This window comes from Phyllobates terribilis, unplaced genomic scaffold, assembly GCF_046119375.1.
Source record: "Phyllobates terribilis strain yellow unplaced genomic scaffold, ASM4611937v1 Scaffold_7__3_contigs__length_470593459, whole genome shotgun sequence".
Taxonomy (NCBI): Eukaryota; Metazoa; Chordata; class Amphibia; order Anura; family Dendrobatidae; genus Phyllobates; species Phyllobates terribilis.
In genome coordinates, this window is record NW_027362767.1 from 9889275 (window position 1) to 9916056 (window position 26782).

Here is a 26782-nt window from a genome sequence, read left to right on the forward strand (position 1 = left end):
GTAGCTGGCGAGGTGACAGCAGGCATCAATAAATTCTGAGTAGACACTGAATGATGAAGTCATCAGGCGGCGTTCACATTCCTCTCTTCTGCTGGGATCCAGTCTGATAAGGCGCTCGATGCCTTTTTAGTTATTATCTATCGTACAATCTGCTCTTCATATTTTTGAGAACGATTGCGTTATTATCAGATGATTAACTTTTATACAATCCCCTGATGTGATCTGCTGGTACCCCACTATTATTGAGACAATTAGGATCTCACAAGACAAAAGACACTTTCTTTTCATGTTCTGGGTCTTTATAGAGAGAAGATCTCAGCAGATCCTGGATGCAGTCACTTCATGTCCTAGGTCTTTCTAGACGGGTGAGATCTCATTATAGCCTCGATCCCCATATGACTCCAATCTTGGTGAAACATGTTGGGGAGGCTTAGGGTTTGTTCTTTTATTTAGCATAGGTCGGTTATGTGGATATGAAATAAAGATATCTCTGCGGTATAGTGCAGATCTGCGGCTGCATCCAGCTGTATTCAGACTTAGAAGGTTATGTGGACTAGGGAGTACCTTATAAAGTAAATCCTATGGATGGTTGAGATTGGTACTTTACCTTAATGTCATTGAACTAGATACTGACCTTTGTCATTTTAATTATACTATATAATCCTATTAACCAGTATAAATAAAAGTTCCATTTTAATAGTCTTGAGTTAGGGATTATTTGCCTTCTGGCAATTTGTTAATAATTTATAATAATGATGATCTCACCAGATCCTGAACACTCTTTATGCTCTGGATCCTAGACTCTGTCTCTCCATGGCCTGGATCTTCATAGAGATGATCTCACTGGATCCTAGACTCCGTCTCTCCATGGCCTGGATCTTCATAGAGATGATCTCACTGGATCCTAGACTCCGTCTCTCCATGGCCTGGATCTTCATAGAGATGATCTCACTGGATCCTAGACTCTGTCTCTCCATGGCCTGGATCTTTACAGAGATGATCTCACTGGATCCTAGACGCTGTCTCTCCATGGCCTGGATCTTTACAGAGATGGTCTCACTGGATCCTAGACTCTGTCTCTTCATGTCTTGGGTCTTTATAGAGATGATCTCACTGGATCCTAGACTCTGTCTCTTCATGTCTTGGGTCTTTATAGAGATGGTCTCACTGGATCCTAGACTCTGTCTCTTCATGGCCTGGGTCTTTATAGAGATGATCTCACTGGATCCTAGACGCTGTCTCTTCATGGCCTGGGTCTTTATAGAGATGATCTCACTGGATCCTAGACTCTGTCTCTTCATGTCTTGGGTCTTTATAGAGATGATCTCACTGGATCCTAGACTCCGTCTCTCCATGGCCTGGATCTTCATAGAGATGATCTCACTGGATCCTAGACTCTGTCTCTCCATGGCCTGAATCTTTACAGAGATGATCTCACTGGATCCTAGACGCTGTCTCTCCATGGCCTGGATCTTTACAGAGATGGTCTCACTGGATCCTAGACTCTGTCTCTTCATGTCTTGGGTCTTTATAGAGATGATCTCACTGGATCCTAGACTCTGTCTCTTCATGTCCTGGGTCTTTATAGAGATGGTCTCACTGGATCCTAGACTCTGTCTCTTCATGGCCTGGGTCTTTATAGAGATGATCTCACTGGATCCTAGACGCTGTCTCTTCATGGCCTGGGTCTTTATAGAGATGATCTCACTGGATCCTAGACTCTGTCTCTTCATGTCTTGGGTCTTTATAGAGATGATCTCACTGGATCCTAGACTCTGTCTCTTCATGTCTTGGGTCTTTATAGAGATGGTCTCACTGGATCCTAGACTCTGTCTCTTCATGGCCTGGGTCTTTATAGAGATGATCTCACTGGATCCTAGACGCTGTCTCTTCATGGCCTGGGTCTTTATAGAGATGATCTCACTGGATCCTAGATTCTGTCTCTTCATGTCTTGGGTCTTTATAGAGATGGTCTCACTGGATCCTAGACGCTGTCTCTCCATGGCCTGGATCTTCATAGAGATGATCTCACTGGATCCTAGACGCTGTCTCTCCATGGCCTGGATCTTCATAGAGATGATCTCACTGGATCCTAGACTCTGTCTCTCCATGGCCTGGATCTTTACAGAGATGATCTCACTGGATCCTAGACTCTGTCTCTTCATGTCTTGGGTCTTTATAGAGATGATCTCACTGGATCCTAGACTCTGTCTCTCCATGGCCTGGATCTTCATAGAGATGATCTCACTGGATCCTAGACTCTGTCTCTTCATGTCCTGGGTCTTTATAGAGATGGTCTCACTGGATCCTAGACTCTGTCTCTTCATGTCTTGGATCTTTATAGAGATGATCTCACTGGATCCTAGATGCTGTCTCCGTGTCCTGGGTCTTTATAGAGATGATCTCACTAGATCCTAGACGCTGTCTCTTCATGGCCTGGATCTTCATAGAGATGATCTCACTGGATCCTAGACTCTGTCTCTTCATGTTCTTGGTCTTTATAGAGATGATCTCACTGGATCCTAGACGCTGTCTCTTCATGTCCTGGGTCTTTATAGAGATGATCTCACTGGATCCTAGACGCTGTCTCTTCATGTCCTGGGTCTTTATAGAGATGATCTCACTGGATCCTAGATGCTGTCTCCATGTCCTGGGTCTTTATAGAGATGATCTCACTGGATCCTAGACGCTGTCTCTTCATGTCCTGGGTCTTTATAGAGATGATCTCACTGGATCCTAGACTCTGTCTCTCCATGTCCTGGGTCTTTATAGAGATGATCTCACTGGATCCTAGACGCTGTCTCTCCATGGCCTGGATCTTTATAGAGATGATCTCACTGGATCCTAGACGCTGTCTCTTCATGGCCTGGGTCTTTATAGAGATGATCTCACTGGATCCTAGACGCTGTCTCTTCATGTCCTGGGTCTTTATAGAGATGATCTCACTGGATCCTAGATGCTGTCTCCATGTCCTGGGTCTTTATAGAGATGATCTCACTGGATCCTAGACTCTGTCTCTTCATGTCTTGGGTCTTTATAGAGATGGTCTCACTGGATCCTAGACGCTGTCTCTTCATGGCCTGGGTCTTTATAGAGATGATCTCACTAGATCCTAGACTCTGTCTCTTCATGTCCTGGGTCTTTATTGAGATGATCTCACTGGATCCTAGACTCTGTCTCTCCATGTCCTGGGTCTTTATAGAGATGATCTCACTGGATCCTAGACGCTGTCTCTCCATGGCCTGGATCTTTATAGAGATGATCTCACTGGATCCTAGAATCTGTCTCTTCATGGCCTGGGTCTTTATAGAGATGATCTTTCTGGATCCTAGACGCTGTCTCTTCATGGCCTGGGTCTTTATAGAGATGATCTCACTAGATCCTAGACGCTGTCTCTTCATGGCCTGGGTCTTTATAGAGATGATCTCACTGGATCCTAGACGCTGTCTCTTCATGGCCTGGTCTTTATAGAGATGATCTTACTGGATCCTAGACGCTGTCTGTTCATGTCCTGGGTCTTTATAGAGATGGTCTCACTGGATCCTAGACGCTGTCTCTTCATGGCCTGGGTCTTTATAGAGATGATCTCACTAGATCCTAGACTCTGTCTCTTCATGTCCTGGGTCTCTATTGAGATGATCTCACTGGATCCTAGACTCTGTCTCTCCATGTCCTGGGTCTTTATAGAGATGATCTCACTGGATCCTAGACGCTGTCTCTCCATGGCCTGGATCTTTATAGAGATGATCTTTCTGGATCCTAGACGCTGTCTCTCCATGTCCTGGGTCTTTATTGAGATGATCTCACTGGATCCTAGACTCTGTCTCTCCATGTCCTGGGTCTTTATAGAGATGATCTCACTGGATCCTAGACTCTGTCTCTCCATGGCCTGGGTCTTTATAGAGATGATCTCACTAGATCCTAGACGCTGTCTCTTCATGGCCTGGGTCTTTATAGAGATGATCTCACTGGATCCTAGACGCTGTCTCTTCATGTCTTGGGTCTTTATAGAGATGATCTCACTGGATCCTAGACGCTGTCTCTTCATGTCTTGGGTCTTTATAGAGATGGTCTCACTGGATCCTAGACGCTGTCTCTTCATGTCCTGGGTCTTTATAGAGATGGTCTCACTGGATCCTAGACGCTGTCTCTTCATGGCCTGGGTCTTTATAGAGATGATCTCACTGGATCCTAGACTCTGTCTCTTCATGTCTTGGGTCTTTATAGAGATGATCTCACTGGATCCTAGACTCTGTCTCTTCATGTCTTGGGTCTTTATAGAGATGATCTCACTGGATCCTAGACTCCGTCTCTCCATGGCCTGGATCTTCATAGAGATGATCTCACTGGATCCTAGACGCTGTCTCTTCATGTCCTGGGTCTTTATAGAGATGATCTCACTGGATCCTAGACGCTGTCTCTTCATGTCCTGGGTCTTTATAGAGATGATCTCACTGGATCCTAGATGCTGTCTCCATGTCCTGGGTCTTTATAGAGATGATCTCACTGGATCCTAGACTCTGTCTCTTCATGTCTTGGGTCTTTATAGAGATGGTCTCACTGGATCCTAGACGCTGTCTCTTCATGGCCTGGGTCTTTATAGAGATGATCTCACTAGATCCTAGACTCTGTCTCTTCATGTCCTGGGTCTTTATTGAGATGATCTCACTGGATCCTAGACTCTGTCTCTCCATGTCCTGGGTCTTTATAGAGATGATCTCACTGGATCCTAGACGCTGTCTCTCCATGGCCTGGATCTTTATAGAGATGATCTCACTGGATCCTAGAATCTGTCTCTTCATGGCCTGGGTCTTTATAGAGATGATCTTTCTGGATCCTAGACGCTGTCTCTTCATGGCCTGGGTCTTTATAGAGATGATCTCACTAGATCCTAGACGCTGTCTCTTCATGGCCTGGGTCTTTATAGAGATGATCTTACTGGATCCTAGACGCTGTCTCTTCATGGCCTGGTCTTTATAGAGATGATCTTACTGGATCCTAGACGCTGTCTCTTCATGTCCTGGGTCTTTATAGAGATGGTCTCACTGGATCCTAGACGCTGTCTCTTCATGGCCTGGGTCTTTATAGAGATGATCTCACTAGATCCTAGACTCTGTCTCTTCATGTCCTGGGTCTCTATTGAGATGATCTCACTGGATCCTAGACTCTGTCTCTCCATGTCCTGGGTCTTTATAGAGATGATCTCACTGGATCCTAGACGCTGTCTCTCCATGGCCTGGATCTTTATAGAGATGATCTTTCTGGATCCTAGACGCTGTCTCTCCATGTCCTGGGTCTTTATTGAGATGATCTCACTGGATCCTAGACTCTGTCTCTCCATGTCCTGGGTCTTTATAGAGATGATCTCACTGGATCCTAGACTCTGTCTCTCCATGGCCTGGGGCTTTATAGAGATGATCTCACTAGATCCTAGACGCTGTCTCTTCATGGCCTGGGTCTTTATAGAGATGATCTCACTGGATCCTAGACGCTGTCTCTTCATGTCTTGGGTCTTTATAGAGATGATCTCACTGGATCCTAGACGCTGTCTCTTCATGTCTTGGGTCTTTATAGAGATGATCTCACTGGATCCTAGACGCTGTCTCTTCATGTCTTGGGTCTTCATAGAGATGATCTCACTGGATCCTAGACGCTGTCTCTTCATGTCTTGGGTCTTTATAGACATGGTCTCACTGGATCCTAGACGCTGTCTCTTCATGTCCTGGGTCTTTATAGAGATGGTCTCACTGGATCCTAGACGCTGTCTCTTCATGGCCTGGGTCTTTATAGAGATGATCTCACTGGATCCTAGACTCTGTCTCTTCATGTCTTGGGTCTTTATAGAGATGATCTCACTGGATCCTAGACTCCGTCTCTCCATGGCCTGGATCTTCATAGAGATGATCTCACTGGATCCTAGACGCTATCTCTTCATATCCTGGGTCTTTGTAGAGAGGTGGAATCTGCTTGTATAGAGATAGTCCAGGCCTAAGAAATATTAGCTAGAAGAGTGTATGTGTGGACAGGTTGGAAATAGTTTTGATTTTGCGTGACCTCCGTTTTTCTCTTGTATTTCATCTCGTCTCTGAGCGTCTCTTTATTGCAGCGGGTGGCCCTATCTCGGTCGCTTCTTTCTCTCTACCTCGGCCTGATTTTCCTGCCCTCAATTCTCAAGTGCATTTGCTGCAGAGCTTAATGTAAGCACAGCCTTGTTCGATTAGCCACATTTAACAGAGCAACAAGTCTTTATTGTGTAGTAAAGCGTCTTACAGATTGCCTCCTGCTCTCGCCATCATCTGAGAACCTGTCTCGTCCAGCTGCTGCAGATCATAGTGTCTTTTAAGGGCAAAATGCGCTGCATGTGTAAAAACTAAATTAAATCTTGACCTTTATATTATAACATTTATTTCTGAAGGGAGAAGATGAATGGGAGTTTTTGGGAATTTTGAGGTTAGAGACTATATAGGGCCATGCCTATAGGAGAGTCAGTAGGGATAATCATCACCAAGGCGGTTTAAAAGGCCGACCATTGTCAGCGGGGGAGGGACAGAAGATCCCCGGAGGACGAGTTGGAGACAGGTCTGGCTCTGGAGCGGGTGCCAGGACGGGTTCTGGAGGAGTGGGAGGCAGGTCAGTGCCTGGGGGAGGTGTTAAAGACAGAACAGCCTTTAAGGTGTGTGTGTGTGTGTGTGGGGGGGGGGGTCAGGACAGGCTCTGGAGGCAGGATGGACCGGATCTGGAGAAGGAGCTAGAAGCAGGGCAGGCTCTGGTTCAGGAAACAGGACGAACTCTAGAGGAGGAGCGGGAGGCAGGTCTGTCCCTGGAGGAGGAGCGGGAGGCAGGTCTGTCCCTGGAGGAGGAGCGGGAGGCAGGTCTGTCCCTGGAGGAGGAGCGAGAGGCAGATCTGTCCCTGGAGGAGGAGCGGGAGGCAGGTCTGTCCCTGGAGGAGGAGCGGGAGGCAGGTCTGTCCCTGGAGGAGGAGCGAGAGGCAGGTCTGTCCCTGGAGGAGGAGCGGGAGGCAGGTCTGTCCCTGGAGGAGGAGCGAGAGGCAGGTCTGTCCCTGGAGGAGGAGCGAGAGGCAGGTCTGTCCCTGGAGGAGGAGCGGGAGGCAGGTCTGTCCCTGGAGGAGGAGCGAGAGGCAGGTCTGTCCCTGGAGGAGGAGCGAGAGGCAGGTCTGTCCCTGGAGGAGGAGCGGGAGGCAGGTCTGTCCCTGGAGGAGGAGCGGGAGGCAGGTCTGTCCCTGGAGGATGAGCGGGAGGCAGGTCTGTCCCTGGAGGAGGAGCGGGAGGCAGGTCTGTCCCTGGAGGAGGAGCAAGAGGCAGGTCTGTCCCTGGAGGAGTAGCGGGAGGCAGGTCTGTCCCTGGAGGAGGAGCGGGAGGCAGGTCTGTCCCTGGAGGAGGAGCGAGAGGCAGGTCTGTCCCTGGAGGAGTAGCGGGAGGCAGGTCTGTCCCTGGAGGAGGAGCGGGAGGCAGGTCTGTCCCTGGAGGAGGAGCGGGAGGCAGGTCTGTCCCTGGAGGAGGAGCGGGAGGCTGGTCTGTCCCTTGAGGAGGAGCGGGAGGCTGGTCTGTCCCTTGAGGAGTAGCGGGAGGCAGGTCTGTCCCTGGAGGAGGAGCGGGAGGCAGGTCTGTCCCTGGAGGAGGAGCGGGAGGCAGGTCTGTCCCTGGAGGAGGAGCGGGAGGCAGGTCTGTCCCTGGAGGAGGAGCGGGAGGCAGGTCTGTCCCTGGAGGAGGAGCGGAAGGCTGGTCTGTCCCTTGAGGAGTAGCGGGAGGCAGGTCTGTCCCTGGAGGAGGAGCGGGAGGCAGGTCTGTCCCTTGAGGAGGAGCGGGAGGCAGGTCTGTCCCTGGAGGAGAAGCGGGAGGCCGGTCTGTCTCTGGAGGAGGAGCGGGAGGCAGGTCTGTCCCTGGAGGAGGAGCGGGAGGCAGGTCTGTCCCTGGAGGAGGAGCGGGAGGCAGGTCTGTCCCTGGAGGAGGAGCGGGAGGCAGGTCTGTCCCTTGAGGAGGAGCGGGAGGCAGGTCTGTCCCTGGAGGAGGAGCGGGAGGCAGGTCTGTCCCTGGAGGAGGAGCGGGAGGCAGGTCTGTCCCTGGAGGAGGAGCGGGAGGCAGGTCTGTCCCTGGAGGAGGAGCGGGAGGCAGGTCTGTCCCTGGAGGAGGAGCGGGAGGCAGGTCTGTCCCTGGAGGAGGAGCGGGAGGCAGGTCTGTCCCTGGAGGAGGAGCGGGAGGCAGGTCTGTCCCTGGAGGAGCGGGAGGCTGGTCTGTCCCTTGAGGAGTAGCGGGAGGCAGGTCTGTCCCTGGAGGAGGAGCGGGAGGCAGGTCTGTCCCTGGAGGAGGAGCGGGAGGCAGGTCTGTCCCTGGAGGAGGAGCGGGAGGCAGGTCTGTCCCTGGAGGAGGAGCGGGAGGCAGGTCTGTCCCTGGAGGAGTAGCGGGAGGCAGGTCTGTCTCTGGAGGAGGAGAGGGAGGCTGGTCTATCCCTGGAGGAGGAGCGGGAGGCAGGTCTGTCCCTTGAGGAGGAGCGGGAGGCTGGTCTGTCCCTTGAGGAGTAGCGGGAGGCAGGTCTGTCCCTGGAGGAGGAGCGGGAGGCAGGTCTGTCCCTTGAGGAGGAGCGGGAGGCAGGTCTGTCTCTGGAGGAGGAGAGGGAGGCTGGTGTGTCCCTGGAGGAGGAGCGGGAGGCAGGTCTGTCCCTTGAGGAGGAGCGGGAGGCTGGTCTGTCCCTTGAGGAGTAGCGGGAGGCAGGTCTGTCCCTGGAGGAGGAGCGGGAGGCAGGTCTGTCCCTTGAGGAGGAGCGGGAGGCAGGTCTGTCCCTGGAGGAGAAGCGGGAGGCCGGTCTGTCTCTGGAGGAGGAGCGGGAGGCAGGTCTGTCCCTGGAGGAGGAGCGGGAGGCAGGTCTGTCCCTGGAGGAGGAGCGGGAGGCAGGTCTGTCCCTGGAGGAGGAGCGGGAGGCAGGTCTGTCCCTGGAGGAGGAGCGGGAGGCAGGTCTGTCCCTTGAGGAGGAGCGGGAGGCAGGTCTGTCCCTGGAGGAGAAGCGGGAGGCCGGTCTGTCTCTGGAGGAGGAGCGGGAGGCAGGTCTGTCCCTGGAGGAGGAGCGGGAGGCAGGTCTGTCCCTGGAGGAGGAGCGGGAGGCAGGTCTGTCCCTGGAGGAGGAGCGGGAGGCAGGTCTGTCCCTTGAGGAGGAGCGGGAGGCAGGTCTGTCCCTGGAGGAGGAGCGGGAGGCAGGTCTGTCCCTGGAGGAGGAGCGGGAGGCAGGTCTGTCCCTGGAGGAGGAGCGGGAGGCAGGTCTGTCCCTGGAGGAGGAGCGGGAGGCAGGTCTGTCCCTGGAGGAGGAGCGGGAGGCAGGTCTGTCCCTGGAGGAGGAGCGGGAGGCAGGTCTGTCCCTGGAGGAGGAGCGGGAGGCAGGTCTGTCCCTGGAGGAGCGGGAGGCTGGTCTGTCCCTTGAGGAGTAGCGGGAGGCAGGTCTGTCCCTGGAGGAGGAGCGGGAGGCAGGTCTGTCCCTGGAGGAGGAGCGGGAGGCAGGTCTGTCCCTGGAGGAGGAGCGGGAGGCAGGTCTGTCCCTGGAGGAGGAGCGGGAGGCAGGTCTGTCCCTGGAGGAGTAGCGGGAGGCAGGTCTGTCTCTGGAGGAGGAGAGGGAGGCTGGTCTATCCCTGGAGGAGGAGCGGGAGGCAGGTCTGTCCCTTGAGGAGGAGCGGGAGGCTGGTCTGTCCCTTGAGGAGTAGCGGGAGGCAGGTCTGTCCCTGGAGGAGGAGCGGGAGGCAGGTCTGTCCCTTGAGGAGGAGCGGGAGGCAGGTCTGTCTCTGGAGGAGGAGAGGGAGGCTGGTGTGTCCCTGGAGGAGGAGCGGGAGGCAGGTCTGTCCCTTGAGGAGGAGCGGGAGGCTGGTCTGTCCCTTGAGGAGTAGCGGGAGGCAGGTCTGTCCCTGGAGGAGGAGCGGGAGGCAGGTCTGTCCCTTGAGGAGGAGCGGGAGGCAGGTCTGTCCCTGGAGGAGAAGCGGGAGGCCGGTCTGTCTCTGGAGGAGGAGCGGGAGGCAGGTCTGTCCCTGGAGGAGGAGCGGGAGGCAGGTCTGTCCCTGGAGGAGGAGCGGGAGGCAGGTCTGTCCCTGGAGGAGGAGCGGGAGGCAGGTCTGTCCCTGGAGGAGGAGCGGGAGGCAGGTCTCTCCCTTGAGGAGGAGCGGGAGGCAGGTCTGTCCCTGGAGGAGGAGCGGGAGGCAGGTCTGTCCCTGGAGGAGGAGCGGGAGGCAGGTCTGTCCCTGGAGGAGGAGCGGGAGGCAGGTCTGTCCCTGGAGGAGGAGCGGGAGGCAGGTCTGTCCCTGGAGGAGCGGGAGGCAGGTCTGTCCCTTGAGGAGTAGCGGGAGGCAGGTCTGTCCCTTGAGGAGAAGCGGGAGGCAGGTCTGTCCCTGGAGGAGGAGCGGGAGGCAGGTCTGTCTCTGGAGGAGGAGCGGGAGGCAGATCTGTCCCTGGAGGAGGAGCGGGAGGCAGGTCTGTCCCTGGAGGAGTAGCGGGAGGCAGGTCTGTCCCTGGAGGAGTAGCGGGAGGCAGGTCTGTCCCTAGAAGAGGAGCGGGAGGCAGGTCTGTCCCTGGAGGAGTAGCGGGAGGCAGGTCTGTCCCTGGAGGAGTAGCGGGAGGCAGGTAGATCTGTCCCTGGAGGAGGAGCGGGAGGCAGGTCTGTCCCTAGAAGAGGAGCGGGAGGCAGGTCTGTCCCTGGAGGAGGAGCGGGAGGCAGGTCTGTCCCTGGAGGAGGAGCGGGAGGCAGGTCTGTCCCTGGAGGAGGAGCGGGAGGCAGGTCTGTCCCTGGAGGAGGAGCGGGAGGCAGGTCTGTCCCTGGAGGAGCGGGAGGCAGGTCTGTCCCTTGAGGAGTAGCGGGAGGCAGGTCTGTCCCTTGAGGAGAAGCGGGAGGCAGGTCTGTCCCTGGAGGAGGAGCGGGAGGCAGGTCTGTCCCTGGAGGAGGAGCGGGAGGCAGGTCTGTCCCTGGAGGAGAAGCGGGAGGCAGGTCTGTCTCTGGAGGAGGAGCGGGAGGCAGGTCTGTCCCTGGAGGAGGAGCGGGAGGAAGAACAGGCTTTATAGTGGGGGTCAGGACTGGCTCTGGAGGCAGGACGGGCTGCAACTGAAGGAGGCTGGACAGTTTATGTAGAAGGGGAAACAGGATGGTCTTATAGACATGGTGCAGGAGGTTATGACAATGACTGACTGCAGGAGTGGATGGTAGGAGAAGGTCTTGAGAAGAAGTAGTCAGGATGGGCAGCAGGAAGAAGAACAGGCTGAGGAAGAGAATCAGGATGTAGGACAGGCGTTGGAGGGACTGACACTGGAGTTGGAGAAGGAGGCAAGATGGTGTGGCCTTTTGGAGAGGAGCCGTAGGTAGGACTGTCCCTGGAGGTGGAACCAAAAAGCAGGCTATGTTCTGAAGTAGGCAAGATGGTCTGGTCTTTGGGGAGGATCAGGATGTAGGACAAGCTCTAGAGAAGAGTTAGGCAGCAAAACTGGCTTTGGAGGCTAGAAAAAGGCTTAGGATAAAGATTAGGAGGCAGGATGGGCTCCAGGAGAGGAACAGGAGGCAAGATGATGTAGTCTTTGGGACAGTAGCAGGAGGAGGAGCAGTCCCTGGAGGAGGAACAGAAAGCAAGACACGTTCTGGAGTAGGAGCACAAGGCAGGATTGTCTCTGAGGGAGCCGGAGAAAGGATGGTCTGGTTTTTGGGAGAGGATCAGAAGGCAGGGCAAGCTCCAATGTAGGATTAAGAGGGTGGATGTTCTCTGGGAGATGAGTAAGAGGGTGAGGAGGATCTGGGCGGAAAAACAGGAGGCAATCTCGTCTTTAGGGGAGGATCAGAAGGCAAGGCTGCCCTTGAGCATCCTGCTGTCTTCTGGGCTACTTGCTAAGAGGACACAGGAGCAGAGAGGAAACAGGAGCAGAGAGGCCACAGGAGCGGAGAGGCCACAGGAGCGGAGAGGCCACAGGAGCGGAGAGGCCACAGGAGCGGAGAGGCCACAGGAGCAGAGAGGCCACAGGAGCAGAAAGGACACAGGAGCAGAGAGGACACAGGAGCAGAGAGGACACAGGAGCAGAGAGGACACAGGAGCAGAGCGTACACAGTCCAGCACACAGGAGCAGAGCGTACACAGTCCAGCACACAGGAGCAGAGCGTATACAGTCCAGCACACAGGGACAGAGCGTATACAGTCCAGCACACAGGGGCAGAGCGTACACAGTCCAGCACACAGGGACAGAGCGTATACAGTCCAGCACACAGGAGCAGAGCATATACAGTCCAGCACACAGGAGCAGAGCGTACACAGTCCAGCACACAGGGACAGAGCGTATACAGTCCAGCACACAGGAGCAGAGCATATACAGTCCAGCACACAGGAGCAGAGCGTACACAGTCCAGCACACAGGGGCAGAGCGTACACAGTCCAGCACACAGGGACAGAGCGTACACAGTCCAGCACACAGGGACAGAGCGTATACAGTCCAGCACACAGGAGCAGAGCGTACACAGTCCAGCACACAGGAGCAGAGCGTACACAGTCCAGCACACAGGGACAGAGCGTATACAGTCCAGCACACAGGAGCAGAGCGTACACAGTCCAGCACACAGGAGCAGAGCGTATACAGTCCAGCACACAGGAGCAGAGTGTACACAGTCCAGCACACAGGAGCAGAGCGTACACAGTCCAGCACACAGGAGCAGAGCGTACACAGTCCAGCACACAGGAACAGAGCGTACACAGTCCAGCACACAGGAGCAGAGCGTACACAGTCCAGCACACAGGAGCAGAGCGTATACAGTCCAGCACACAGGAGCAGAGCGTACACAGTCCAGCACACAGGGACAGAGCGTACACAGTCCAGCACACAGGAGCAGAGCGTATACAGTCCAGCACACAGGAGCAGAGCGTATACAGTCCAGCACACAGGGACAGAGCGTACACAGTCCAGTACACAGGAGCAGAGCGTATACAGTCCAGCACACAGGGGCAGAGCGTACACAGTCCAGCACACAGGGGCAGAGCGTACACAGTCCAGCACACAGGGACAGAGCGTACACAGTCCAGCACACAGGAGCAGAGCGTACACAGTGGAGGTGGAACCAAAAAGCAGGCTATGTTCTGAAGTAGGCAAGATGGTCTGGTCTTTGGGGAGGATCAGGATGTAGGACAAGCTCTAGAGAAGAGTTAGGCAGCAAAACTGGCTTTGGAGGCTAGAAAAAGGCTTAGGATAAAGATTAGGAGGCAGGATGGGCTCCAGGAGAGGAACAGGAGGCAAGATGATGTAGTCTTTGGGACAGTAGCAGGAGGAGGAGCAGTCCCTGGAGGAGGAACAGAAAGCAAGACACGTTCTGGAGTAGGAGCACAAGGCAGGATTGTCTCTGAGGGAGCCGGAGAAAGGATGGTCTGGTTTTTGGGAGAGGATCAGAAGGCAGGGCAAGCTCCAATGTAGGATTAAGAGGGTGGATGTTCTCTGGGAGATGAGTAAGAGGGTGAGGAGGATCTGGGCGGAAAAACAGGAGGCAATCTCGTCTTTAGGGGAGGATCAGAAGGCAAGGCTGCCCTTGAGCATCCTGCTGTCTTCTGGGCTACTTGCTAAGAGGACACAGGAGCAGAGAGGAAACAGGAGCAGAGAGGCCACAGGAGCGGAGAGGCCACAGGAGCGGAGAGGCCACAGGAGCGGAGAGGCCACAGGAGCGGAGAGGCCACAGGAGCAGAGAGGCCACAGGAGCAGAAAGGACACAGGAGCAGAGAGGACACAGGAGCAGAGAGGACACAGGAGCAGAGAGGACACAGGAGCAGAGCGTACACAGTCCAGCACACAGGAGCAGAGCGTACACAGTCCAGCACACAGGAGCAGAGCGTACACATTCCAGCACACAGGAGCAGAGCGTACACAGTCCAGCACACAGGGGCAGAGCGTACACAGTCCAGCACACGGGCAGAGCGTATACAGTCCAGCACACGGGCGGTGTATATACAGTCCAGCACACAGGGGCAGAGCGTATACAGTCCAGCACACAGGAGCAGAGCGTATACAGTCCAGCACACAGGAGCAGAGTGTATTCAGTCCAGTACACAGGGACAGAGCGTATACAGTCCAGTACACAGGGGCAGAGCGTATACAGTCCAGCACACAGGAGCAGAGCGTACACAGTCCAGCACACAGGGACAGAGCGTATACAGTCCAGTACACAGGGGCAGAGCGTATACAGTCCAGCACACAGGAGCAGAGCGTACACAGTCCAGCACACAGGGACAGAGCGTATACAGTCCAGTACACAGGGGCAGAGCGTATACAGTCCAGCACACAGGGGCAGAGCGTATACAGTCCAGCACACAGGGGCAGAGCGTATACAGTCCAGCACACAGGAGCAGAGTGTATTCAGTCCAGTACACAGGGACAGAGCGTACACAGTCCAGCACACAGGGACAGAGTGTATTCAGTCCAGTACACAGGGGCAGAGTGTATTCAGTCCAGTACACAGGGACAGAGCGTATACAGTCCAGTACACAGGAGCAGAGCGTATACAGTCCAGCACACGGGGACAGAGCGTATACAGTCCAGCACACAGGGGCAGAGCGTACACAGTCCAGCACACAGGGGCAGAGCGTATTCAGTCCAGTACACAGGGACAGAGCGTACACAGTCCAGCACACAGGGGCAGAGCGTACACAGTCCAGCACACAGGAGCAGAGCGTACACAGTCCAGTACACAGGGACAGAGCGTATACAGTCCAGCACACAGGGGCAGAGCGTACACAGTCCAGCACACAGGGGCAGAGCGTATTCAGTCCAGTACACAGGGACAGAGCGTACACAGTCCAGCACACAGGGGCAGAGCGTACACAGTCCAGCACACAGGAGCAGAGTGTATTCAGTCCAGTACACAGGGACAGAGCGTATACAGTCCAGTACACAGGAGCAGAGCGTATACAGTCCAGCACACGGGGACAGAGCGTATACAGTCCAGCACACAGGGACAGAGCGTATACAGTCCAGCACACAGGGGCAGAGCGTACACAGTCCAGCACACAGGGACAGAGCGTATACAGTCCAGCACACAGGAGCAGAGCATATACAGTCCAGCACACAGGAGCAGAGCGTACACAGTCCAGCACACAGGGACAGAGCGTATACAGTCCAGCACACAGGAGCAGAGCATATACAGTCCAGCACACAGGAGCAGAGCGTACACAGTCCAGCACACAGGGGCAGAGCGTACACAGTCCAGCACACAGGGACAGAGCGTACACAGTCCAGCACACAGGGACAGAGCGTATACAGTCCAGCACACAGGAGCAGAGCGTACACAGTCCAGCACACAGGAGCAGAGCGTACACAGTCCAGCACACAGGGACAGAGCGTATACAGTCCAGCACACAGGAGCAGAGCGTACACAGTCCAGCACACAGGAGCAGAGCGTATACAGTCCAGCACACAGGAGCAGAGTGTACACAGTCCAGCACACAGGAGCAGAGCGTACACAGTCCAGCACACAGGAGCAGAGCGTACACAGTCCAGCACACAGGAACAGAGCGTACACAGTCCAGCACACAGGAGCAGAGCGTACACAGTCCAGCACACAGGAGCAGAGCGTATACAGTCCAGCACACAGGAGCAGAGCGTACACAGTCCAGCACACAGGGACAGAGCGTACACAGTCCAGCACACAGGAGCAGAGCGTATACAGTCCAGCACACAGGAGCAGAGCGTATACAGTCCAGCACACAGGGACAGAGCGTACACAGTCCAGTACACAGGAGCAGAGCGTATACAGTCCAGCACACAGGGACAGAGCGTACACAGTCCAGTACACAGGAGCAGAGCGTATACAGTCCAGCACACAGGGACAGAGCATATACAGTCCAGCACACAGGGACAGAGCGTACACAGTCCAGCACACAGGGGCAGAGCGTACACAGTCCAGCACACAGGGACAGAGCGTATACAGTCCAGCACACAGGGACAGAGCGTACACAGTCCAGCACACAGGAGCAGAGCGTACACAGTCCAGCACACAGGGACAGAGCATATACAGTCCAGCACACAGGGACAGAGCGTACACAGTCCAGCACACAGGAGCAGAGCGTACACAGTCCAGCACACAGGAGCAGAGCGTATACAGTCCAGCACACAGGGACAGAGCGTATACAGTCCAGCACACAGGAGCAGAGCGTACACAGTCCAGCACACAGGAGCAGAGCGTATACAGTCCAGCACACAGGAGCAGAGCGTACACAGTCCAGCACACAGGAGCAGAGCGTACACAGTCCAGCACACAGGGGCAGAGCGTACACAGTCCAGCACACAGGGGCAGAGTGTATTCAGTCCAGTACACAGGGACAGAGCGTACACAGTCCAGCACACAGGGGCAGAGCGTATACAGTCCAGCACACAGGAGCAGAGCGTATACAGTCCAGCACACAGGAGCAGAGTGTATTCAGTCCAGTACACAGGGACAGAGCGTATACAGTCCAGTACACAGGGGCAGAGCGTATACAGTCCAGCACACAGGAGCAGAGCGTACACAGTCCAGCACACAGGGACAGAGCGTATACAGTCCAGTACACAGGGGCAGAGCGTATACAGTCCAGCACACAGGAGCAGAGCGTACACAGTCCAGCACACAGGGACAGAGCGTATACAGTCCAGTACACAGGGGCAGAGCGTATACAGTCCAGCACACAGGGGCAGAGCGTATACAGTCCAGCACACAGGGGCAGAGCGTATACAGTCCAGCACACAGGAGCAGAGTGTATTCAGTCCAGTACACAGGGGCAGAGCGTATACAGTCCAGCACACAGGAGCAGAGTGTATTCAGTCCAGTACACAGGGACAGAGCGTACACAGTCCAGCACACAGGGACAGAGTGTATTCAGTCCAGTACACAGGGACAGAGCGTACACAGTCCAGCACACAGGGACAGAGTGTATTCAGTCCAGTACACAGGGACAGAGCGTATACAGTCCAGCACACAGGGGCAGAGTGTATTCAGTCCAGTACACAGGGACAGAGCGTATACAGTCCAGCACACAGGGGCAGAGCGTACACAGTCCAGCACACAGGGGCAGAGCGTACACAGTCCAGCACACAGGGGCAGAGTGTATTCAGTCCAGTACACAGGGACAGAGCGTATACAGTCCAGCACACAGGGGCAGAGCGTACACAGTCCAGCACACAGGGGCAGAGCGTATTCAGTCCAGTACACAGGGACAGAGCGTACACAGTCCAGCACACAGGAGCAGAGCGTATACAGTCCAGCACACAGGAGCAGAGTGTATACAGTCCAGCACACAGGGGCAGAGTGTATTCAGTCCAGTACACAGGGACAGAGCGTATACAGTCCAGCACACGGGGACAGAGCGTATACAGTCCAGCACACAGGGACAGAGCGTACACAGTCCAGCACACAGGAGCAGAGCGTACACAGTCCAGCACACAGGAGCAGAGCGTACACAGTCCAGTACACAGGGACAGAGCGTATACAGTCCAGCACACAGGGGCAGAGTGTATTCAGTCCAGTACACAGGGACAGAGCGTATACAGTCCAGCACACGGGGACAGAGCGTATACAGTCCAGCACACAGGGACAGAGCGTACACAGTCCAGCACACAGGAGCAGAGCGTACACAGTCCAGCACACAGGGACAGAGCGTATACAGTCCAGCACACAGGAGCAGAGCATATACAGTCCAGCACACAGGAGCAGAGCGTACACAGTCCAGCACACAGGGGCAGAGCGTACACAGTCCAGCACACAGGGACAGAGCGTACACAGTCCAGCACACAGGGACAGAGCGTATACAGTCCAGCACACAGGAGCAGAGCGTACACAGTCCAGCACACAGGAGCAGAGCGTACACAGTCCAGCACACAGGGACAGAGCGTATACAGTCCAGCACACAGGAGCAGAGCGTACACAGTCCAGCACACAGGAGCAGAGCGTATACAGTCCAGCACACAGGAGCAGAGTGTACACAGTCCAGCACACAGGAGCAGAGCGTACACAGTCCAGCACACAGGAGCAGAGCGTACACAGTCCAGCACACAGGGACAGAGCGTACACAGTCCAGCACACAGGAGCAGAGCGTACACAGTCCAGCACACAGGAGCAGAGCGTATACAGTCCAGCACACAGGAGCAGAGCGTACACAGTCCAGCACACAGGGACAGAGCGTACACAGTCCAGCACACAGGAGCAGAGCGTATACAGTCCAGCACACAGGAGCAGAGCGTATACAGTCCAGCACACAGGGACAGAGCGTATACAGTCCAGTACACAGGAGCAGAGCGTATACAGTCCAGCACACAGCGACAGAGCGTACACAGTCCAGTACACAGGAGCAGAGCGTATACAGTCCAGCACACAGGGACAGAGCATATACAGTCCAGCACACAGGGACAGAGCATATACAGTCCAGCACACAGGGACAGAGCGTACACAGTCCAGCACACAGGGGCAGAGCGTACACAGTCCAGCACACAGGGACAGAGCGTATACAGTCCAGCACACAGGGACAGAGCGTACACAGTCCAGCACACAGGAGCAGAGCGTACACAGTCCAGCACACAGGGACAGAGCATATACAGTCCAGCACACAGGGACAGAGCGTACACAGTCCAGCACACAGGAGCAGAGCGTACACAGTCCAGCACACAGGAGCAGAGCGTATACAGTCCAGCACACAGGGACAGAGCGTATACAGTCCAGCACACAGGAGCAGAGCGTACACAGTCCAGCACACAGGAGCAGAGCGTATACAGTCCAGCACACAGGAGCAGAGCGTACACAGTCCAGCACACAGGAGCAGAGCGTACACAGTCCAGCACACAGGAGCAGAGCGTATACAGTCCAGCACACAGGAGCAGAGCGTATACAGTCCAGCACACAGGGACAAAGCGTACACAGTCCAGTACACAGGAGCAGAGCGTATACAGTCCAGCACACAGGGGCAGAGCGTACACAGTCCAGCACACAGGAGCAGAGCGTATACAGTCCAGCACACAGGAGCAGAGCGTACACAGTCCAGCACACAGGAGCAGAGCGTACACAGTCCAGCACACAGGAGCAGAGCGTACACAGTCCAGCACACAGGGACAGAGCGTATACAGTCCAGCACACAGGGGCAGAGCGTACACAGTCCAGCACACAGGGGCAGAGCGTCCACAGTCCAGCACACAGGAGCAGAGCGTACACAGTCCAGCACACAGGAGCAGAGCGTATACAGTCCAGCACACAGGGGCAGAGCGTACACAGTCCAGCACACAGGAGCAGAGCGTACACAGTCCAGCACACAGGGACAGAGCGTACACAGTCCAGCACACAGGGACAGAGCGTATACAGTCCAGCACACAGGGACAGAGCGTATACAGTCCAGCACACAGGGGCAGAGCGTACACAGTCCAGCACACAGGAGCAGAGCGTACACAGTCCAGCACACAGGAGCAGAGCGTATACAGTCCAGCACACAGGAGCAGAGCGTACACAGTCCAGCACACAGGAGCAGAGCGTACACAGTCCAGCACACAGGGACAGAGCGTACACAGTCCAGTACACAGGAGCAGAGCGTATACAGTCCAGCACACAGGGACAGAGCGTACACAGTCCAGCACACAGGGACAGAGCGTACACAGTCCAGTACACAGGAGCAGAGCGTATACAGTCCAGCACACAGGGACAGAGCGTACACAGTCCAGCACACAGGGACAGAGCGTACACAGTCCAGCACACAGGGGCAGAGCGTACACAGTCCAGCACACAGGAGCAGAGCGTACACAGTCCAGCACACAGGAGCAGAGCGTACACAGTCCAGCACACAGGGGCAGAGCGTACACAGTCCAGCACACAGGGGCAGAGCGTATACAGTCCAGCACACAGGAGCAGAGCGTATACAGTCCAGCACACAGGAGCAGAGCGTATACAGTCCAGCACACAGGAGCAGAGCTTATACAGTCCAGCACACAGGGACAGAGCGTACACAGTCCAGCACACAGGAGCAGAGCGTACACAGTCCAGCACACAGGGACAGAGCGCACACAGTCCAGCACACAGGAGCAGAGCTTATACAGTCCAGCACACAAGGACAGAGCGTACACAGTCCAGCACACAGGGACAGAGCGTACACAGTCCAGCACACAGGGACAGAGCGTACACAGTCCAGCACACAGGGGCAGAGCGTACACAGTCCAGCACACAGGGACAGAGCGTACACAGTCCAGCACACAGGAGCAGAGCTTATACAGTCCAGCACACAAGGACAGAGCGTACACAGTCCAGCACACAGGAGCAGAGCGTATACAGTCCAGCACACAGGAGCAGAGCGTATATAGTCCAGCACACAGGGACAGAGCGTACACAGTCCAGCACACAGGAGCAGAGCGTACACAGTCCAGCACACAGGAGCAGAGCGTATACAGTCCAGCACACAGGGACAGAGCGTACACAGTCCAGTCCACAGGAGCAAAGCGTATACAGTCCAGCACACAGGGACAGAGCGTACACAGTCCAGCACACAGGAGCAGAGCGTACACAGTCCAGCACACAGGGACAGAGCGTATACAGTCCAGTACACAGGAGCAGAGCGTATACAGTCCAGCACACAGGGGCAGAGCGTACACAGTCCAGCACACAGGGGCAGAGCGTACACAGTCCAGCACACAGGAGCAGAGCGTATACAGTCCAGCACACAGGAGCAGAGTGTATTCAGTCCAGTACACAGGAGCAGAGCGTATACAGTCCAGCACACAGGGGCAGAGCGTATACAGTCCAGTACACAGGGGCAGAGCGTATACAGTCCAGTACACAGGAGCAGAGCGTATACAGTCCAGCACACAGGGGCAGAGCGTACACAGTCCAGCACACAGGGGCAGAGCGTACACAGTCCAGCACACAGGAGCAGAGCGTATACAGTCCAGCACACAGGAGCAGAGTGTATTCAGTCCAGTACACAGGAGCAGAGCGTATACAGTCCAGCACACAGGGGCAGAGCGTATACAGTCCAGTACACAGGGGCAGAGCGTATACAGTCCAGCACACAGGGGCAGAGCGTATACAGTCCAGCACACAGGGGCAGAGCGTATACAGTCCAGCACACAGGGGCAGAGCGTACACAGTCCAGCACACAGGGGCAGAGCGTATACAGTCCAGCACACAGGGGCAGAGCGTACACAGTCCAGCACACAGGGGCAGAGCGTATACAGTCCAGCACACAGGAGCAGAGCGTACACAGTCCAGCACACAGGGGCAGAGCGTATACAGTCCAGCACACAGGGGCAGAGCGTATACAGTCCAGCACACAGGGACAGAGCGTATACAGTCCAGCACACAGGGACAGAGCGTACACAGTCCAGCACACAGGGACAGAGCGTATACAGTCCAGCACACAGGGACAGAGCGTACACAGTCCAGCACACAGGGACAGAGCGTACACAGTCCAGCACACAGGGACAGAGCGTACACAGTCCAGCACACAGGGACAGAGCGTATACAGTCCAGCACACAGGGACAGAGCGTATACAGTCCAGTACACAGGGACAGAGCGTATACAGTCCAGCACACAGGAGCAGAGCGTACACAGTCCAGCACACAGGAGCAGAGCGTACACAGTCCAGCACACAGGGGCAGAGCGTATACAGTCCAGCACACAGGGACAGAGCGTATACAGTCCAGCACACAGGGGCAGAGTGTATACAGTCCAGCACACAGGGACAGAGCTTATACAGTCCAGCACACAGGGACAGAGCTTATACAGTCCAGCACACAGGGACAGAGCGTACACAGTCCAGCACACAGGAGCAGAGCGTACACAGTCCAGCACACAGGGACAGAGCTTATACAGTCCAGCACACAGGGACAGAGCTTATACAGTCCAGCACACAGGGACAGAGCGTATACAGTCCAGCACACAGGGGCAGAGTGTATACAGTCCAGCACACAGGGACAGAGCTTATACAGTCCAGCACACAGGGACAGAGCTTATACAGTCCAGCACACAGGGACAGAGCGTATACAGTCCAGCACACAGGGGCAGAGTGTATACAGTCCAGCACACAGGGACAGAGCTTATACAGTCCAGCACACAGGGACAGAGCTTATACAGTCCAGCACACAGGGGCAGAGTGTATACAGTCCAGCACACAGGGGCAGAGCGTATACAGTCCAGCACACAGGGACAGAGCGTATACAGTCCAGCACACAGGGGCAGAGCGTATACAGTCCAGCACACAGGGACAGAGCGTATACAGTCCAGCACACAGGGACAGAGCTTATACAGTCCAGCACACAGGGACAGAGCGTACACAGTCCAGCACACAGGAGCAGAGCGTACACAGTCCAGCACACAGGGGCAGAGCGTATACAGTCCAGCACACAGGGACAGAGCGTATACAGTCCAGCACACAGGGACAGAGCGTATACAGTCCAGCACACAGGGACAGAGCGTACACAGTCCAGCACACAGGGACAGAGCGTATACAGTCCAGTACACAGGAGCAGAGCGTATACAGTCCAGCACACAGGGGCTGAGCGTACACAGTCCAGCACACAGGGGCAGAGCGTATACAGTCCAGCACACAGGGACAGAGCGTACACAGTCCAGCACACAGGGGCAGAGCGTACACAGTCCAGCACACAGGGACAGAGCGTATACAGTCCAGCACACAGGGGCAGAGCGTATACAGTCCAGCACACAGGGACAGAGCGTACACAGTCCAGCACACAGGGACAGAGCGTACACAGTCCAGCACACAGGGGCAGAGCGTACACAGTCCAGCACACAGGGGCAGAGCGTATACAGTCCAGCACACAGGGACAGAGCGTATACAGTCCAGCACACAGGGACAGAGCGTACACAGTCCAGCACACAGGGACAGAGCTTATACAGTCCAGTACACAGGGACAGAGCTTATACAGTCCAGCACACAGGGACAGAGCGTGTACAGTCCAGCACACAGGGACAGAGCGTACACAGTCCAGCACACAGGAGCAGAGCGTACACAGTCCAGCACACAGGAGCAGAGCATATACAGTCCAGCACACAGGGACAGAGCGTATACAGTCCAGCACACAGGGACAGAGCGTATACAGTCCAGCACACAGGGACAGAGCGTACACAGTCCAGCACACAGGGGCAGAGCGTACACAGTCCAGCACACAGGAGCAGAGCGTACACAGTCCAGCACACAGGAGCAGAGCATATACAGTCCAGCACACAGGGACAGAGCGTATACAGTCCAGCACACAGGGACAGAGCGTATACAGTCCAGCACACAGGAGCAGAGCGTACACAGTCCAGCACACAGGGGCAGAGCGTACACAGTCCAGCACACAGGAGCAGAGCGTACACAGTCCAGCACACAGGAGCAGAGCGTATACAGTCCAGCACACAGGAGCAGAGCGTACACAGTCCAGCACACAGGAGCAGAGCATATACAGTCCAGCACACAGGGACAGAGCGTATACAGTCCAGCACACAGGAGCAGAGCGTACACAGTCCAGCACACAGGAGCAGAGCATATACAGTCCAGCACACAGGGACAGAGCGTATACAGTCCAGCACACAGGAGCAGAGCGTACACAGTCCAGCACACAGGAGCAGAGCGTACACAGTCCAGCACACAGGGGCAGAGCGTACACAGTCCAGCACACAGGAGCAGAGCGTACACAGTCCAGCACACAGGAGCAGAGCGTATACAGTCCAGCACACAGGGACAGAGCGTATACAGTCCAGCACACAGGAGCAGAGCGTATACAGTCCAGCACACAGGGACAGAGCGTATACAGTCCAGCACACAGGAGCAGAGCGTACACAGTCCAGCACACAGGAGCAGAGCGTACACAGTCCAGCACACAGGGGCAGAGCGTACACAGTCCAGCACACAGGAGCAGAGCGTACACAGTCCAGCACACAGGAGCAGAGTGTACACAGTCCAGCACACAGGAGCAGAGCGTATCCAGTCCAGCACACGGGCAGAGCGTATACAGTCCAGCACACGGGCAGAGCGTATACAGTCCAGCACACGGACAGAGCGTATACAGTCCAGCACACAGGGGCAGAGCGTATACAGTCCAGCACACAGGGGCAGAGCGTATACAGTCCAGCACACAGGGACAGAGCGTATACAGTCCAGCACACAGGAGCAGAGCGTATACAGTCCAGCACACAGGGGCAGAGCGTATACAGTCCAGCATACAGGGGCAGAGCGTATTCAGTCCAGCACACAGGAGCAGAGCGTACACAGTCCAGCACACAGGGACAGAGCGTATACAGTCCAGCACACAGGAGCAGAGCGTACACAGTCCAGCACACAGGAGCAGAGCGTATACAGTCCAGCACACAGGAGCAGAGCGTACACAGTCCAGCACACAGGAGCAGAGCGTATACAGTCCAGCACACAGGGACAGAGCGTACACAGTCCAGCACACAGGAGCAGAGCGTATACAGTCCAGCACACAGGGACAGAGCGTATTCAGTCCAGCACACAGGGACAGAGCGTATACAGTCCAGCACACAGGGACAGAGCGTATACAGTCCAGCACACAGGGACAGAGCGTATACAGTCCAGCACACAGGGACAGAGCGTATACAGTCCAGCACACAGGGACAGAGCGTATACAGTCCAGCACACAGGGACAGAGCGTATACAGTCCAGCACACAGGAGCAGAGCGTACACAGTCCAGCACACAGGGGCAGAGCGTATACAGTCCAGCACACAGGGACAGAGCGTATACAGTCCAGCACACAGGAGCAGAGCGTACACAGTCCAGCACACAGGGACAGAGCGTATACAGTCCAGCACACAGGAGCAGAGTGTATACAGTCCAGCACACAGGCGGTGTATACACAGTCCAGCACACAGGGACAGAGCGTATACAGTCCAGCACACGGGCGGTGTATATACAGTCCAGCACACGGGCGGTGTGTATACAGTCCAGCACACGGGCGGAGGATATACTGTGTGGCTGTCCACAGTCCAGGCTATGCTGCTTCACTTCCAGGGGCTCTTTCCTCCTCTGGTGCCGGGGTCAGAGGTTGGGCGCAGAGTTTTGCTCATGTGGTTGTACTCGTGTTCTTCTGGGCAGCGATGAGCGGTGATCTGTGATCATTGCATATAACATGACATTAGAGTCTATGAAGCGGCTTCAGATTCCCAGGAGACTGTAATTCATAGGCCATTAATTCAGTGGCTGCGGCTCCTGCGCAGGGTCTGAGTCTCCCAGCTGTGCACTATCCATCAGCAGCGCTGTATTATGGAGGGGAAATCATTTCTCCATGCCCTGTTTCCATTTGTTTTTCCCTGTGTTGCTATGTCTTGAGTGCCTGAGGGGCTTCTGATGTGAGCGTGTGTAGCCCCCTCCTCTCCCTCCCTTGCTCCCTGCAGGTTGGTTGACTTCATGTTTCTACGCGCCGAGGCCAATAGACTAAAGTGTTCCACTTCCCCTGAGTTCTCCCATGGGCCGCCTGCTGTAATCGCACACTTTAGCTGGGCTGGGGAGCCCTGGCTACATGCAGGTTACATGCACGGAGAATGGTATCACAAGGGACAATGACCTTCCCATGGAAGAGATGGAGAGCACTGCACAGGGGCATGCTGGGAGAGCAGGGACGGCAAGCGCCAAACAATAAATGGCATTTCTGTGACCTTGAGATGTATGAGGTGGTGATGGTGCCGGTTGTCCCTCCACCCCCATGTCCGTCCCTCCACCCCCATGTCCGTCATGACTTATGTCATCTCGTCTTTGGGAACCATGGTTGTACGGAGCCGAGGAAAGCCGCTTATTCAGGGTGATCATTACTAGCTGGTAGCATTTTCCTCGTGGTGAATGAGGCTCTACATCACGTGTGGGGCTTTATACACATATTCTCTAACCATTTTTCCATCTACCTGCTGTGTGCACTGGACTCGGGACCATGATTTGCGTCTTCCGGTTGGTTATTTTACAGTCCCTGTGCTTATTAAAGGTGTCTGAATCTGCCAGTTTGGGTTGAATCAGTTGACCATTTCTGTATGGGGGGTCTCCCAACCCTCCCCCTACAGACGATGATCAGGTGAGATAACCTGCTCCAGAGGGGCATGGAGGGGGCCAGAGAGGCATGGAGGGGGCAAGCAGAGGGGTTTGGGGCAAGGGGGGTAGGGCGAGGGTTCTTTAGTGTGTGGAACGGGGGTCTGTTTGGGACGACATAGGGGTCTAGAGGAGGGGGTCTCCGAGGTGTAGACAGCACAGGACTGCATGGCAGTGGCTTTCTCTCATGAGTGCTCGGCTGACGTTCCACGTGTTTGGGGACCCCCATGTCTTCTAGATTTGGAGCGGCTGGTGGGGGGTCTTCTGACTCTCCACACAGAGACTGGAGGTATCACCCACTCCTTTCTCGCGTGTTATATAGATAATGTAGTACTTGGACTTGTCTCCACAAGACGGCGGTGCGGTCATTATTCTGTTGCAGGCGCCTAGTCCTCCTGACTGTATCTTATGTAGGTGGAGACCCTTGAGGAATGTTGTGGACCCTGGCAGCGGGTTCTCTGAGGATGGGTCGGCCATACTGATTGGTACCTCAGTCTTCTGTTCTTAGCATGTAAACTCGGCATATTTGCTCATTTTAGCCTCCCTTTCCTCTTGCACAGATTGTTCTTGTGTTTGTGGCCCTTCTGCTGCCCCCCAGGATGGAGAAATGAGCGGCAGCCATATTTGGCTGTTTGTATGGAGTGATGATTGTGTTACTTCTTCCCTGTCCTTTCTGGGGGTTCTGCACTTTTGGGTCATCCATGTACTGTGTCTCCAGGCCCGAGCATCTCCCGCCAGCGCAGA

At 55.3% G+C, this 26782-nt stretch overlaps 1 protein-coding gene across 1 annotated transcript; it reads right to left on the reverse strand.

Annotated features, from left to right (window-relative positions):
* Positions 1-6403: 6403 nt before the first annotated feature.
* LOC141155336 (uncharacterized) lies at positions 6404-26562 on the reverse strand. Its single transcript, XM_073642217.1, has 3 exons — positions 26528-26562; positions 7441-10531; positions 6404-6409 (listed from the first exon to the last, which is right to left on the reverse strand). The coding sequence occupies exons 1-3, from the start codon at positions 26560-26562 to the stop codon at positions 6404-6406; spliced, it is 3132 nt and encodes a 1043-aa protein (XP_073498318.1).
* Between the last annotated feature and the right edge of the window lie 220 nt (positions 26563-26782).

What these genes read in the sequence shown, in the direction of transcription:
- LOC141155336 (XM_073642217.1), bottom strand. Translation starts at nt 26,562, where the DNA reads ATGCCGAGTTTACATGCTAAGAACAGAAGACTGAG. An exon ending in GCTAAGAACAGAAGACTGAG is followed by an intron (nt 10,532 to 26,527) that starts GTACCAATCAGT and finishes CTCCTCTTCTAG; the next exon opens with GGACAGACCTGCCTCCCGCT.